At 37.0% G+C, this 14,712-nt stretch overlaps 1 protein-coding gene across 2 annotated transcripts in view; it reads left to right on the top strand.

Moving 5' to 3' along the window:
* The first annotated feature begins 641 nt into the window (after positions 1-641).
* Positions 642-14,712, top strand: part of BTF3L4 (basic transcription factor 3 like 4) — a 33,079-nt gene continuing 19,008 nt past the window's right edge. The window contains exons 1-3 of one of the 2 annotated variants that reach the window (XM_039237872.1): positions 642-763; positions 3,963-4,029; positions 7,386-7,499. In XM_039237872.1, coding sequence (XP_039093803.1) covers positions 3,976-4,029; positions 7,386-7,499 — 168 coding nt within the window. In that variant the 5' untranslated portion in view covers positions 642-763; positions 3,963-3,975. The remainder of the gene's footprint in view (positions 764-3,962; positions 4,030-7,385; positions 7,500-14,712) is intronic. The other variant, XM_039237876.1, reaches the window with a different exon arrangement.

Below are 14,712 nucleotides of genomic sequence, written 5' to 3'. Positions count from 1 at the left end.
GTTCTGCAGTGCATGGTCTCATGCTTTGCAAGAATGCCTCTTCCTGCTGGAGTAGCAGCGCTGGACCTTATTTTTTCTGGCAGCCACAGTTGTTCCACTCTGAGATGATGCAACTAACCGATGCAAGCTCCGAGAAAACCAAATTTAGGATCTCTTATTGCAAAACTGTCCCAGATCTTCAGGGAACCAAGACAAAAGTCACTGCAGACATTTAAAGCGTAAAGCTTCTTCTGGTTAAGTCTACTTGTTTTTAAACTTTGTGGGTTGAGTATCCGTCCTCAAGTTTTCCTCTCTGATTTACATAACAAACGGTAAAATTTCCCGTCTCTACTCCTAACAGAAACTAGTTGAGTCTCTACACTAGTGAGTCCGCAGTAGTTGACAGTGGGTACTTAATACTTAGTGAAAGACATGAGACAAAAGCACACTCTCAAACTAAAATACACACCTCTTTTTTATTAGTATCCAAACAAAATCTTGGGCACAATGGAATCCTCCGGAGACTGCAAGTTCCAGAATGCAGTGCGGCCACCTGCACCTGCCGCATTTCTAGTGGGAGGCGCAGAGCAGGCTGGGTTTTGTAGTTCGTATATGCGTTCTCCATGATAGTCTACCCTGGTGAGAGAGAGAGAGGGGCGGAGCCGGTTGTGTCACGTGGGCTCCGCTCCCGCCGCCGCTGCTGCCGTCGTCTTTCTCTGTCTCGACTGAGGCAGCCATCTTGCTCTTGCCGCGTGCTGTTGTTGGAGGACCCTCCCTGCTTCAGGTGAGACCCCCGGCGGTCCCGCCACTCCACGGCCATAGGCCGCTGCGCACGGTCTCCCCCCGCCCTCTTCTTCCGACACCCGCCAACCATTCGGGTTGCCACTTCCGCCGTGGCGCGCCGAGTGGGGGCGGAGGCGGCTGGTTTGGCTTGTCGGTTACCGGCGGCGCAGCTGGGGGTCGGCACCTGAGGGAAGGTCCCCAGCACCACCGCCCCCTATGGGGGCGAGCGGGGGGCCGCGCTGTTGCCGCCTAGATCCAGTCCCAGGAGGTGGATTACCCCCGCCTCTCTCCTGTTACTCTTCTTTATTCACAATAATACTGTGACAACAGCCTATCTGTTGTCATCTCATTTGATCGTCCCACTCTACAGATAGGAAAACTGAGGTTAGCAGCCTCTGGCCCCCAAGCGCTTGGAACTGAATTCCGTTGCAGCTCTCTTCACCTTATAATGGCAGTATTTGTTTACAATTCTGCTTCCCTCTCTGAGACATTGACTTGTCCATCTCGATAGCCCCATCGAACTGTCTGATGCATAGTAGGTTGTCAGGAAACAGATGATTGACCGACGGGCACCCTGTTACACAGCTAGTGAATGGCGGTTTCAACTTCCGTTCCCACGTGCTTTCACTTATACCGCTGTCCCCTCGGGAGTGGTAACAATAGTTACCGGTTTTTGAGTATATGTACCCTGTGCTTGATAACTTAACCTTTAACCCTTAAAACAACCGTATGAATTGTGTGGTGTTAAACCTTTTCTAATACACAAGTTCAGAAAGTAAAATACCCTTCTGAAGCCTTGATGGGTAGAACCTTGATCCTTATGATTCCAAAACTTGTGCCTCTGTTAGAGGAACCCAACATAGTAAAAAGTCAGGACTTAGGGTTGAAATTATTTTATCTGTGTAAACATAAAGTGCCTAGCATAATGCTTGTAACTTAGGCACTCAATAAATATTGATCAGAACCTCATTATTTACACTTTCCTTGAGTCCTTGAGCAAAGAGCTAATCGATCTTCGGATCCCCAAGGAAGAATGCAATAATTTACGTTCTTAGGAAGTTACTTCTTCGTTTTGGGTCTAGGAAGTGACTTCTCCCTTCTGGACCTTCATTTCCAAATCTGTTAAATTAGGAGGGAGGTGAACTGTTTTATTTGTTTATAACTTATGTATACCCTGCTGCTGCTTGGAGGTATTTGAGGTGGTCTCACATACAAGATAGGAGTAATGAGTACAATGAAGTAAAGGTTGGTTGAAGTATAGGGAATTAAGCCAGGTGATCTTTGAGGTCTAGTCCAGATTCTGAGCTTGACACCTCATCTCTCATAGACTGAGGCCAGTCCTCTTTTCTCCTTCAATTCCACATACCTCAACCTGGTAGTAAACAAAGGACCACCTTTCTTTCTCCCCTCTGGCCTTGAGTTTAGAACCTCCCTAAAATGCTTTTTCTCTGAGATAATTCTTGAGAACAAGTTTTCTGTTGCACTGATTCCCTGGAATGGAATCTGTCCTTTTTCATCAACATACTGATATAAAGAGTTAATTTTGTTTTTGCTTTTGTTTGAAACAAGTCAAGATTCTTTATCTTGACTTCAGTCTCTTCCATCTTTTCTCTTGGGGATTGTTACTTCAAAATGCAGAAGAGCCCCAGAGGGTTTACCCTGTGTCTAGTTCTAATATTTTCACTTAGCCCCTTTTTTGTAAAAAATTCCGTAGGCTCTAAGTTTCACTACACTTTCATGGCCACATTCCTTTGAGAAAAGTGAATATTGGTCCTTTTCTGTGGATATTGATTATAGACATAGGGATTTGCCTCAGCAAATTTAAGTCGGCAGAGTTGAGATTGACACACACCTAAGCCTTCTGGCTTTGTATTTCTCCTGTAAAAGAGTGTTTTAGTTGCTTGAACGTTTGTGATACAGTGCTGAGCAAAGACTGAGGAACTATAAATTCTGAATGTTATTTGGGAATTGGACTTTATTTGGCCTTGAAACATAATACACACATACACACACACACACACATACATACATACATACAGGTTAGTGCAGAAATAGTGTCACAAAACAGAACAGTTAGTACTTATATAATCTTTGATTCTCTTTCATCTCTCAAATGAAAACATTATCTTTTTCATGTGAATGATAATTATAAAGGGGTTAGAAAATTGGGCAAAAAGGCTTGAGAACAGCTTTTATTCCTTCTCTCACTTGGTAATGATCTATTCGTAATAATCTGTTGTTCCACAGAACAAGTAAAACAAGACTTTTAACCTTGGCTTTTATTTGTTTATATAGTATGGAATGTTACAACCCATTATAAACATTTTTTCTTTAGTAGGAATATCACTGACCAGATTAGGATTTATGACTTTATAATTTTCTTAGAATTTTCAAAGTCAAAATTGGCCTCAGAAAGGTTATTTTTAAGACTCTCCTCCCCACTAAGCATGCACAAAAATTTAGTATAAATGTAGCAGAGATGTTTTTGTCAAATTGTGCAGTGAGGAATTTTACCCTGTGTGCAAGAATATCTTGACAAATTTGACATATTGTATCAGTGCAAGGTATTGAATGAACTCTGGAAAGGGCTGCAGAAGTGCTGAATGTCTGAAAATCTGGTTCTTTTTTCCTGTTACTAACATACCATCTGACCTTGAATAGAAGATATGACTACCTCGTATCTTGACAGCTAGAGAGCCTATTGTTGAATTTATTTGTCTAGCTTTTTTTTTTTTGTTTTCTATTTATGAGCACAAGGTTATTTATGGCTCATTTATTATTTGGGAGAAAAAAGGTTGTGCTGATAACATTTGGTAATTACTCTCTGCTGTAAAAACTCTTTGGGGGAAAGCTGCCTTGTCTAATATAGAGATTTTCTAATTGGTTAGGTTTTACTGAATGCCAAAGAACTGAACTATGCTTTTAAGGAGGGACCCTCAAGTAGGTAACTTTGAATCCTGTTCTATTTTGTTTGTGTATTTGACTCCCTGGTGGTTTTATTTAATTTCCATTCTCTTAATATCTGGTTTATGAAGCTAGAACAAGTTATTAATATTTATTAAGAATATATAGATAGTATTAATATGACCACTGTGGTGATGCCTGTTGTAAGCCTAGTGAACCAGAAGTTACTGTTGCATAAACAGTTATTTTATGTTGGTAAAACAGTGATTTTTAACAAATCTATTTTTCCCCCCCAGATTTACCAACAGCATGAATCAAGAAAAGTTAGCCAAACTTCAGGCTCAGGTCCGGATAGGGGGCAAGGTGAGTGTGGCATAAGAAAAATTGATAGGAAAATGTATTATTATCAGAAAGTAGTATTATTTTGGATTTGTGGTCATTGAAAATCTAAAATCTTTTCAATAATCAATATCAAACCACATTCCAATTTGAAAAAAAATGTTTAGATTTAATATAGGTAACTAGAAGATTTCTCTCTCTGGCTGTGCAATGATAATAGCCACCTTTGTTTGAATCCTCTCAACATCTGGTAGTTATGTGATATGAACAAGTTAACCTTGTTAAGCTTCCATTTTCACATGTGCAACATAGAAAAAAGCCTGCATAAGATACATCTAAATATTAGAGTAATACTTATAAAACACCTATCTGGCAGGGGGAGTAGATACTTAATAAATGATAGCTGTTATTATGTTAGACTCACAGGGCATCCCAGATGTTGAGGTTATCTTAACATCTGGATATACCTATTGCTACATTTAGGTTTTTAAGTGGTTTAACTGGAGATGCTCAGACTGATTGTACTTTTGTTCATTACTAGGTTTTCCTCCCAAATTCCTGTGCCTACTTTTTGTTGGTCAATATGAGCATAAACATTCCTGCTACATGTACTTTGAAGCCTAAAGAAGAACTTGTTCTGAGAATCTTTGATTCCCTTCAGCTCTTGCCCCAGGCTCAAGGAGAATACTCTGCCCTTATCTATGCCTAGTACAGTCTTTATATAAAAGGAAAAGTGAGATAGTACTTAGCTCAGACCTGGATGGGGGTAGGTAGGACACTATGTAGCAACTCTACCTGTCATTTACTTTGATAATTACCACAACTCCTAAAAATGCAGATAGAAGGGGAAGAGAAGTGACTAGTACTTTCTCCTTCCATAGTGATTCAGTTATGGGACTCTTGAGTCATATTAACACATTCATGTAACTAAAGTAGTCACATTGTAGCATCAAGTATAATATAACATACCAATGAAAAAACTAGGGATATACAGGAACCATAGAATATACCTGAAAGAGCTTGATGCAGCACAACACTAATATATATCTTTAACCAGATGATTCACACATTCATTCATTTAACTAGTTTACTGAGTATTAGTTTACTATGTTTGACACATAGTAGATAACCTAGTCAGGGTTTTCTTCTCTTGACATAGTTAACTAAGTTTGGAAGAGAGACATGCTCACAATTACACTACCAGATAGTAAATGTTAAAATGAAGTACAAGGTGCTTTTGCCTAGGAGGGACAAGGAGGTCATCACTGATAAATCAAGAATTTATCACTAGGTAGACAGCTAAGGGAAAGTGTGAGGTGACCGAGGATTGTCATTCTCATACTTGCTAAGGCATCGAGGATGCTGAGATAACATGGTGCTTAATGGAATGGCTTGCTTTAGTTTGGTACAGTTAGAGTTTAGACTATCCAATGGATAAAGATGGTAGGAAATTAAACATAATTCTGGGTTAAATCATAGTCTTATATGCCATATTAAGGAGCTTAGGATTTTATCCTATAGTCAAGGGACAACCATATTGAAGGATTTTAAAAAGAATAGTCATTTTAGAAAGGTAGGTCCTCGTAACACGGAAAATGGGATGAAATAGAAGTTTGGCATAGAGAACAATTGAAAGGCTGATGCTGTAGTATATGGAACACAAATTCGGAGTTGGAATCCACATGACTCAGAATACAGAGAATGAAGAGGAGGGATGACCCCCAGATTCCTGGTTATAAAGACTAAGTATATGGTGGTACTACCAGCTACAAATCTAAGAAGAATAGTTTTGTGGACTGATAAGGTTCTAGACATGTTGAATTTGTGGTACCTGAGGATCATTTCATTTGAGCAAGTGATTGAGTTTTCCCTGAGACAGGAATGCTTCACAAATAAGCAACGATCTATGAAAATAGTCCTCCTGGTCCATCCTCCAGCAACTGAATTTTGTCGCATCCTCTGCTGCTACTCACAGAGCTCTCTTTCACTCCCACTAGCATTGCTGAGACTGAAGCCCCTGCCTACTGGTTCCCTGAGTACTGCAGGAGCTACCCAGAGAATGAAATCTCTCTTTCTTTCCCTTACTCCTGCCAGGTCCCAGAAAGATTTAGCCCTCAAGACTTAGGCTTCTTTTGGTAATGTTTTATTTCTGCTTTAGGTTACATTTTTGTAAATTGGCCCAGGAATTTAATCCATTATTTTAAGTAACTTTTCAGTGGAAATATGTATTAAGAGTTTTGAAGTATCTATTTAGAAATGAGCTCTTTCTATCTTCATGAATAATTTTCAACCTATTTGGTCTGGCCAAATTTCTAAACATCATTCTAGGTTCCTTTTTTCCTCATATCCCACATCCAGTCTGTTAGCATGTTGGTTCTTCTGACAGTCTAAGCTCTCATCATCTCCACTGCCAGAACCCTCATCTCTCGTCAAGACTGCTACAGTAGTCCTGATTGATCTCATTATAGTTCATTTTCTATAGCAACTTCAGTCATCTGTAAAAATAAGCAAGATCAAATCATTCCCAAGCTTAAAACCTTCCTATTGCAATTGGAATAAAATCCAACTCCTGCCCATGGCATTGTAGGCTACCTGATTTGGCCCTTGCCTGTCTTTTTGATTGCATTTTCCTCCTCCTCCTTTGTTCACTCTGCTCTAGCCATAACTGACCTGCTTTCTCTCTGTAGAAACAATAGGCTCACTCTTGTTTCATTCCACTTGAATCACTCTTCCCCTAGATTTTCCCATGGGTCTCAGCTCATAATGTCACCTCTTCACTGAACATTCTAATGAAGTAGTGCTTTGCCCTCATCCAATAAATCTTATCACTGGTTTTTTTCTCCTTACTATCCTTATCACATTTGAAAGGATCTAATTTGTTTATGTATTTATGTATTTATTCCTGCTAATGTATGCTCCTTGAAGTAAGAACTTAATCTTTTTCATTCCTAGATTCTAGGAATCTAGAACACTCATGTAGTAGGAATTTGATGCTTAATTATGTTAGAATCTTCAAAGTTTCAGAATATCCTTAGACTCAATTTTATTGTCAGAGGGTGGTAGGTACTGTGAAAAAGCATTCCCTGTAATGTTTGGAGCTTGTTATAAAACACATTAAGTTGCCTTGAAGTTATAAGTTATTTTTATTAGAAAACTTTTGAAACATACTGAAATGATAAATGGATATTGTAAAGAATAAGAACTGGCTAGTACTCTCAAAAATCCGTGTTAGGCTGCCAGTCACACAATTCTGAACTGTCTTCTTAGTCATTACTATTAAGTCAGCAATTTCTTACGTGGATTTTAATTAGAATAGGAAGACATGTGACTGCAGTTACCAGATGCAGGCATCCTAATACTTCTGTTTGGTTATTTTTCAGGGTACAGCTCGCAGAAAGAAGAAGGTGGTACATAGAACAGCTACAGCTGATGACAAAAAACTTCAGAGTTCTCTAAAAAAACTGGCTGTGAATAATATAGCTGGTATTGAAGAGGTATGATCATTTTGTAAATTGTTAAATTGTGTGGACATATGGCATATTTACAAATATCCACACTTTTTGAATGTAAAATATCAGCTTAGAAAAATCTGATATTGTCACTCAGGTCTCTTTGAAGAAGTAGCTGTTGAATTTGCCAATTGTATAATAATGGCTGATTGTAAAAAAAATTATAATAATTTTAGTGGACGGTTAAGGAATTCATCATACTTTTTGGGCTCAAAGAATTTGCACATATGACAAAATTATGGAACTGCTCTTGAATTTTCATGCAAAAAACATATTTTTTCTAATAATATAGAAATAAAGATACTCCAAGATTTCTTCAAATAAGGTAGACTTTTCCCCCGTAAGAGCACCTTTCTACTCAACAATATCTCTTTAATTACTTCAGCCAAGAAGCTCTAGCAATAGGCTTACATGGGTTGGATTTCTAATTAGACCCTTTCCAGAAATTATTGGTTAAATTTTTTAAATCATTTTATTATATTTTGGTGATTTGCTTTTCTCAAATATGTAACCAAAGACTGATTTTATTTCAAAAGATACTCAAGAAAAATTATGATGACATCAACTATTTGTGATCTGTTACCATCTAGAGTCACTTCTACCTGATGATTCCATTTCTGATAATAACCAATGTTTAAATTTTCACTGCCATAAATTAAATTGAATGTTTAAATTATATTTAATGATATCGTTACTATGTATGGTACCACCTCACCATTTTTTAACAGATTGTTAATGCACACGTGCTGTAAAGCAGATCAGAAATAATGCGGAGTCCAGGATCAATAAGAAAAAGCAGAGTACCAAAGAAAAGGCAGTGAAGTGGCCACATGTTCCTTCTATTATACATGTATGAATAAATATTACTGCACCATTTAATTCTGCTTTGTACTTTCAAAATTAGTATACTGAAATGGTAGAAAACGTAAGCTACATATATCTTTTTTCCTTTTAGCTTGATGTGCCTGTGCATTCTTAACTGATAAAGATAAGAACTTCATTTGCAAGTCTTAAAATTAAGCATTTTATACATTTTTTCTTCTGAGCTACTGAAAACTTCTATATATTTTTATTGACCTAAAATAATTTTCAGAAAGATCATTCTCTTTATCTGGGGTGTATATGAGAAAAAAAAATCTCAGCTTCTCTTAAAAAATCTAAAGCTTGATAAAAAAGAACAATTTGCAGGGTGCCTGGGTGGTTCAGTTAAGCGTCCAACTCTTGATTTCAGCTCAGGTTATGATCTTACAGTTGTGAGATCGAGCCCCACATCGGGCTCCTCACTGAGCATGGAATCTGCTTAAGATTCTCTCTCTGTCTCCCTCTGCCCCTCTCCCAGCTTACTCTCTCTCTCTCTCTCAAAAAAAAAATACATAATAAGTAGTAATAATAGACAGTAACTCTGATACTGTTAAACCTAAACAACTTGAACTAATAAGTGTTTTGGCAGTCTTCCATCTTCACCTACATTTCTACTCTCTGACTACTACCCCCATCGCACCCCACCACCTCAGCTGAAATCAAGAGTCGGATGCTTAACTGACTGAGCCACCCAGCACCCTTAAGGACACGTTTTTCTAAATGTTTGTTTTTGTTCAGATTTGGGACATTTTATGGTTCTTATAATTAATGAAACTTTTTGTTGTTGGATAGCATTGGTTTTATAAATGTTTTCTAATAAAATAAGGAAACCAGTCAATTAACAGTTTTTGATCTTTTCAGAATACAGCTAAACTTGTTATAGTGCTGTACTGAGTTGATGGTATTATTGTAGTTGAAATTGTCTTAATAAAGTATTTAATGATAGTCGACACTTAGTGAACATCTGTGTGCCAAGCATTTTGTCAAGGACTGCTAGGAAGTAGTGGATCTTATGATCTAGTAGGGAAACTAATTGGTTAACTAGACAAATACGAATTATCCTACTTCAGCTTCACAATATTTCTTTGAATCAGTTGTTGTTGGCTACAGATGAGGAAGCTGAGACAGAGAATTAGGTACCTGCCCAAGATCACATAGCTACTAAGTACTAGATTCCAGATTTGAACTAAAGTGTGTCAAAACCAGAGTTCATTCTGTTCTTCAATTTATCCTTTTGGTCTTTTCAGTTGTACTTTCTTATATCCCCTTGTGGCCCTTTCCTCTCTTCCAGTCTCCCTGTCCCTCAACACCCACTCCCTTCCTACCTTATACTCTGTAATATTGAGAACCTACCATGCAGAATTCATTAGTCACCCCATAACAGATAAATCCCCAACAATATTTCCAAGGACATTGCTGTTTCTTTTTTCAGGTCTTAATGCAGACATTATTTCTCCCAGAAATGTTTCCTGTTAGCACCCATACACACTTGTGTAAAGAAGGGTTAGATGCCTTTCCTATGTGCCTTGATTATATACTTTTATATAATATACTTTTTTCTTATATAATATACTTTTATTATAGCATTTATTAAACTGTAGTGTGAATTCCTTTTTATTGGTACTACTGATGCAATTCTAACTTGTTGAGGAGTCATACCAAAACATTGCACAGAAAATTAATGCTACATAATAGGCATTACTACTTTCATTGCACCCCTGCTTTGTGTGTGTGTGTGTGTGTGTGTGTGTGTGTTTGTTTGTGTGTGTCTTCCAACCCTCACAGACTAATTATAGAGAGAAAATATGTATAAAAATAATTAACAATGCAAAGTAACAGCTGTAAAATTTCTGAGTATTTGAACCTAAGATGGCAGGGAGTTTTACATTTTTCCTACTTTAACCTCTTTCTAAAATTGATTTTTTGAGAACTAAGATATTCATACTTTATATAACACTTCGCAGATTTTGTGTAGGAATATCTAGTATACTATATATAACATGGCTTGCCTCAAACATTATGTTTTGTGTTACTATATTTAAAGTAGAGTTTAAAAAAAAATTTTTTTAAACAAAATGAGGTATACTGGGTTTAAAAACAGCTTTTCAGAGGGAGAAAAGAAACTACTTCATTAAATGTAAACTTGAAAACATGTACAGAAGTTTTCAGAAACACAAAGATGTGAAAAAATACATCTTAGAATAGAAGAAACATATTACTGATTACAATTTTGTTATCTTTAGTTTCAAACAATGTTTGAAACTTGTTTCAAAGTATTGAACTCTGGGGTGCCTGGCTGGTTCAGTCAGTAGAGCATGTGACTCTTGATCTTGGGATAGTGAGTTTGAGCTCCACATTGGGTGTAGAGTTTACTTTATTATTATTTTTTAGGAAGTTTATTTTGAGAGAGAAAGAGAGACACAGGAGAGTCGGGGCAAGCAGAGAGAGAGAGAATCCTGAGCAGCCTCTGCACTGTCAGCACAGAACCCAATGCAGAGTTTGAACTCATGAACAGTAAACTGTAGAGTTTACTATTAAAAAAAAAAAAGTTCAGGAGGCGCCTGGATGGCTCAATCCATTAAGCATCTGACTCTGGATTTTGGCTCAGGTCCTGATATCATGGTCATAAGATTGAGCCCCGTGTCAGACTCTGTGATGAGAGCACAGAGCCTGTTTGTGATTCTCTCTCTCTCTCTCTCTCTCTCTCTCTCTCTTCTTCTTCTTCTTCTCTCTCTGTCTCAAAATAAATTTTAAAAAAGTGCTTCACTCTGAGGAATATACTATCTTTTTGTTTTTTGGTAGTTTAAGAAAAGCAGATAAAACCTTTCAAAATGAAGAGACACAATTGCCATTGTTGTAGAACAAAAATAATATTACTATGTTTTCCGTACTTAGACATTCAAAACATCAAACAAGTAGAAAGTAACTCAGTTTGTTGAGTGGGGAAGAGAAAGATTGATGGTGAGTCCCAAAAACTCAGGGAATGTACTTTTGCCAAGTAAAGTTTTAATCTTACTTTCTAAGCTGTTGGTATTAGCGAATTTTTCCCCCTCCAAAGCTTAATTTATGTCCTCTTCAGAAACTTTAAAAACTGAAGGACTGTTTGGATTAAGATTCTCTGGTCTTTTATGTATTCATTAGTTTGTTGATTTGGTGTAGTAAATTCGTCATCTATAGATTTCTGAGAAATCAAAGCTGTCAAAAAGTAAGGGGCAGGGGAGGAGAGTCAGAGACTGTTTCATACAAAAACCAAGTAAATAAGCAGGTTTTAGGAGGGAATTCCTAGGCAGACTCCAAAAGATTTATAACCCAGAACTAAATTCCTAAAAATGGTTTATATCCAAGATATTTGAAGGTATTTGGATGTTCTTCTTTTTGGTAATCTAGTTGAATATAGTGACCTGTCCTCACCTGATAACCTAAGTCTATTAACAATGGGGTCTGTTGCATTTCTTGGAAATGATTAATTTTACCAGATTTATTTGGTAAGAAACATCACCAAAAATCTGAATTTTGGATTCAGATGGCCTAGTTGCTTCATACAGTTTTATGTTCAGAGGATATCTTCTTCTCTTATACCTAGGATATAATTCTGCCTCTGTGAAACTTTTCCTATCCACTGCCCTTACCTTAATTTTTTCTGCTATAATACATTTATTACGACAGCCTCATATTGTGCAATTAGTGTTTGTTTGGTCCCCCCCTACCCCCCCAGATTATAAGAGTCTTAACAGCAGGGACCATGTTTATTGATTGTTTTATAGTCTATAGCATGCTGGCTTCCATGATGAATTTGTTTGGGGCCTATTAAGTTTAAAGGATACTGATTATTTGAGATGGAATTGTTCTCAATAAGTTAACCATTGAGGGATACTTGGCTGGCTTAGTTGGTGGAGTATGGGACTCTATCTCAGGGTCAGGAGTTCAAGCCCCACATTGGGCGTAGAGATTACTTTAAAAAAAAAATGTTTTTTAAAGGTAGTCATAGGAAGCTGGAGCTCAGGAGACCACATAAAGCTAAGAAATGTAACTTTTGTAATTGTATACATAAGTATTACTGTTTATATTTTCCTCTTTCTGAGTCTTACTTTTCCTGAACCACTTGTACCAGAAGGAAGACTTAAAGTTATTGGTTGACTTTTAACCACAGTTCCTTCTCCCTCCAACTAGAGCCTCAGGTACCAATTAGTGGACAGCTCTGAGTACAGGAGAGTAAAAGGGAAGCACTATGTCCCATTCACCTTATTCCATAGCAGCCTTACTTAACTTTTAAGATCCGGATTTTTGGGTTTATGTTTTGATTTTAACTACTTTTTTATTGTGGTCAAATATAACATAAAACTTGCCACTTTAACCATTTTAAGTACAATTCAAAGACACTAATTACATTCACACTGTTATTCAGCTACCATCATTATCTATTTCCAAAATTTTTCATCATTCCAAACAGAAACTCCATACCCATTACGCAGTAACTTTCCATTCCCTCTTCCCCACCCCTGATAACCCTAACCTACTTTTTGTCTCTGTGGATTTGCCTCTTGTAGATATTTCATGTAATACAATATTTGTCCTTTCGTATCTAGCTTACTTCACTTAGCATGTTTTCAAGGTTCATCTACATTTTAGCATGTATCAGAACTTCACTCCTTTTATAGCTGAATAATATTCTATTGTTATGGATAATAACATAATATCCATTCATCTGTTGCCAAATGTTGGTGAACGTTTTCTGTTTTTAAAATAGCTTTCCTCCATCTAATAGGAAGATACATTGTCATTGTAGAAAATTATAGGTATATAGAAAATATGAAAAATATTAACATTTGATCATAATCCCACTACCCAAAAGGGACTACTATTAGTTTTGCAGTTCTTTATACGCATATATTTTTAACATACTTGAGACTATAGCTAGAAGCACAATTTGGAATCATTTTTTCCCAAATAGCATTATATCATAAAAATTGTTTCATATCATTAAAAAAACTCTTCTTAATCATCAGTTTAGATGTCTACATATACTCAATAAATGAATATACCAAAATTTAATATTTCTTAATTTATAATACATTAAGTACTTTGATAATAAGAGAATCACATGATGGACTTCAATATATGTAATCTGTATCTCCATCTATGGTTTTCTTCAGAGAGATTCTTGGAAATGCAGTTACTGTCTAAACAAGCATGAACATTTTAGAATTCTTCATCCATGTTGCCAAATTGCTTTTCAAAAAGGTTACGCCATTTTACACTATCTATAGCATAGCTGTGGAGAATCCCATCTCATTAGACTCTTGCCACCAGAGCATAAGAGAGAATGATCCCAGCATATCATACAGTTTAATAACAGCTGTTAGCTTTAGCTCATGTCAACAATAATCGGTTATGCTTCATACTACGCTTTAGAAATAAGCAGGTGCTGGGGCACCTGGGTGGCTCAGTCGGTTAAATGTCTGACTTCAGCTCAGGTCATGATCTCATGGTTCCTGGGTTCGAGCCCCATGTCGGGCTCTGTGCTGCCAGTTAGCTTAGAGCCTGGAGCCTGTCTTCAGATTCTGTGCCTCCCTCTCTCTCTGACCTTCCTCTGCTCAGGCTGTTACTATCTCTCTCTCAAAAAGAAATAAAACATTAAAAAAAACTAAAAAAAAAAAAAAAAAGAAGCAGGTGCTGAACTTAGAAGTATTGAATATGAAAGATACTGATTTATGAGAGTGTGTGCTAAACCCATAATCTTCAAACACTTACATCCCTTAGCCTCACAAAAACCCAGACACATTTGCCCTCTTCTTAAAATGTCTGTTATTTCACCCCATTAAGATATAGGAGGAATGCAATAAATGATGAATTTCCTAATAAACATTTAAATGCCACTACATGGGCGGCTGGATGGCTCAGTCGGTAGAACATGTGACTCTTGATCTTGGGGTTGTAAGTTTGAACCCAATGTTGTATGTGACAGTAACTTGAAAATAAAATCTTAAAAATGAATTAATAAATGATACTACATACAGGAAGGAGTAGCAGTAAAACTTGATTTTTAAGACAATTGTCAAGTCTCCGATCCGCAGCTAGCTGGCCTAGTGGCGACTTGGATTAAAAAAAAAAAAAATTGCATGGAAGAATTTAAACTTCCTCTCTGAACTGCGAGGGCAATTATCAGCAAAAGATGTAGAATCAAATATAACTTTGTGAGCCTCCTAGAGCCATAAAAATTTACTGCTGTAAGCAAGCATCAGGTTTACCAGATAGAAGGTTGCTGTGATTAATATATGCACCCTACTCTGAGGTGAAAAAGGCAGGGTGTTTAGGGGTTTTTCGTTTTTTGTTTTTT

Source organism: Hyaena hyaena, unplaced genomic scaffold (genome assembly GCF_003009895.1).
Source record: "Hyaena hyaena isolate Hyena2069 unplaced genomic scaffold, ASM300989v1 scaffold_5, whole genome shotgun sequence".
Classification (NCBI taxonomy): Eukaryota; Metazoa; Chordata; class Mammalia; order Carnivora; family Hyaenidae; genus Hyaena; species Hyaena hyaena.
This window is presented reverse-complemented; position numbering and strand designations above follow the sequence as displayed.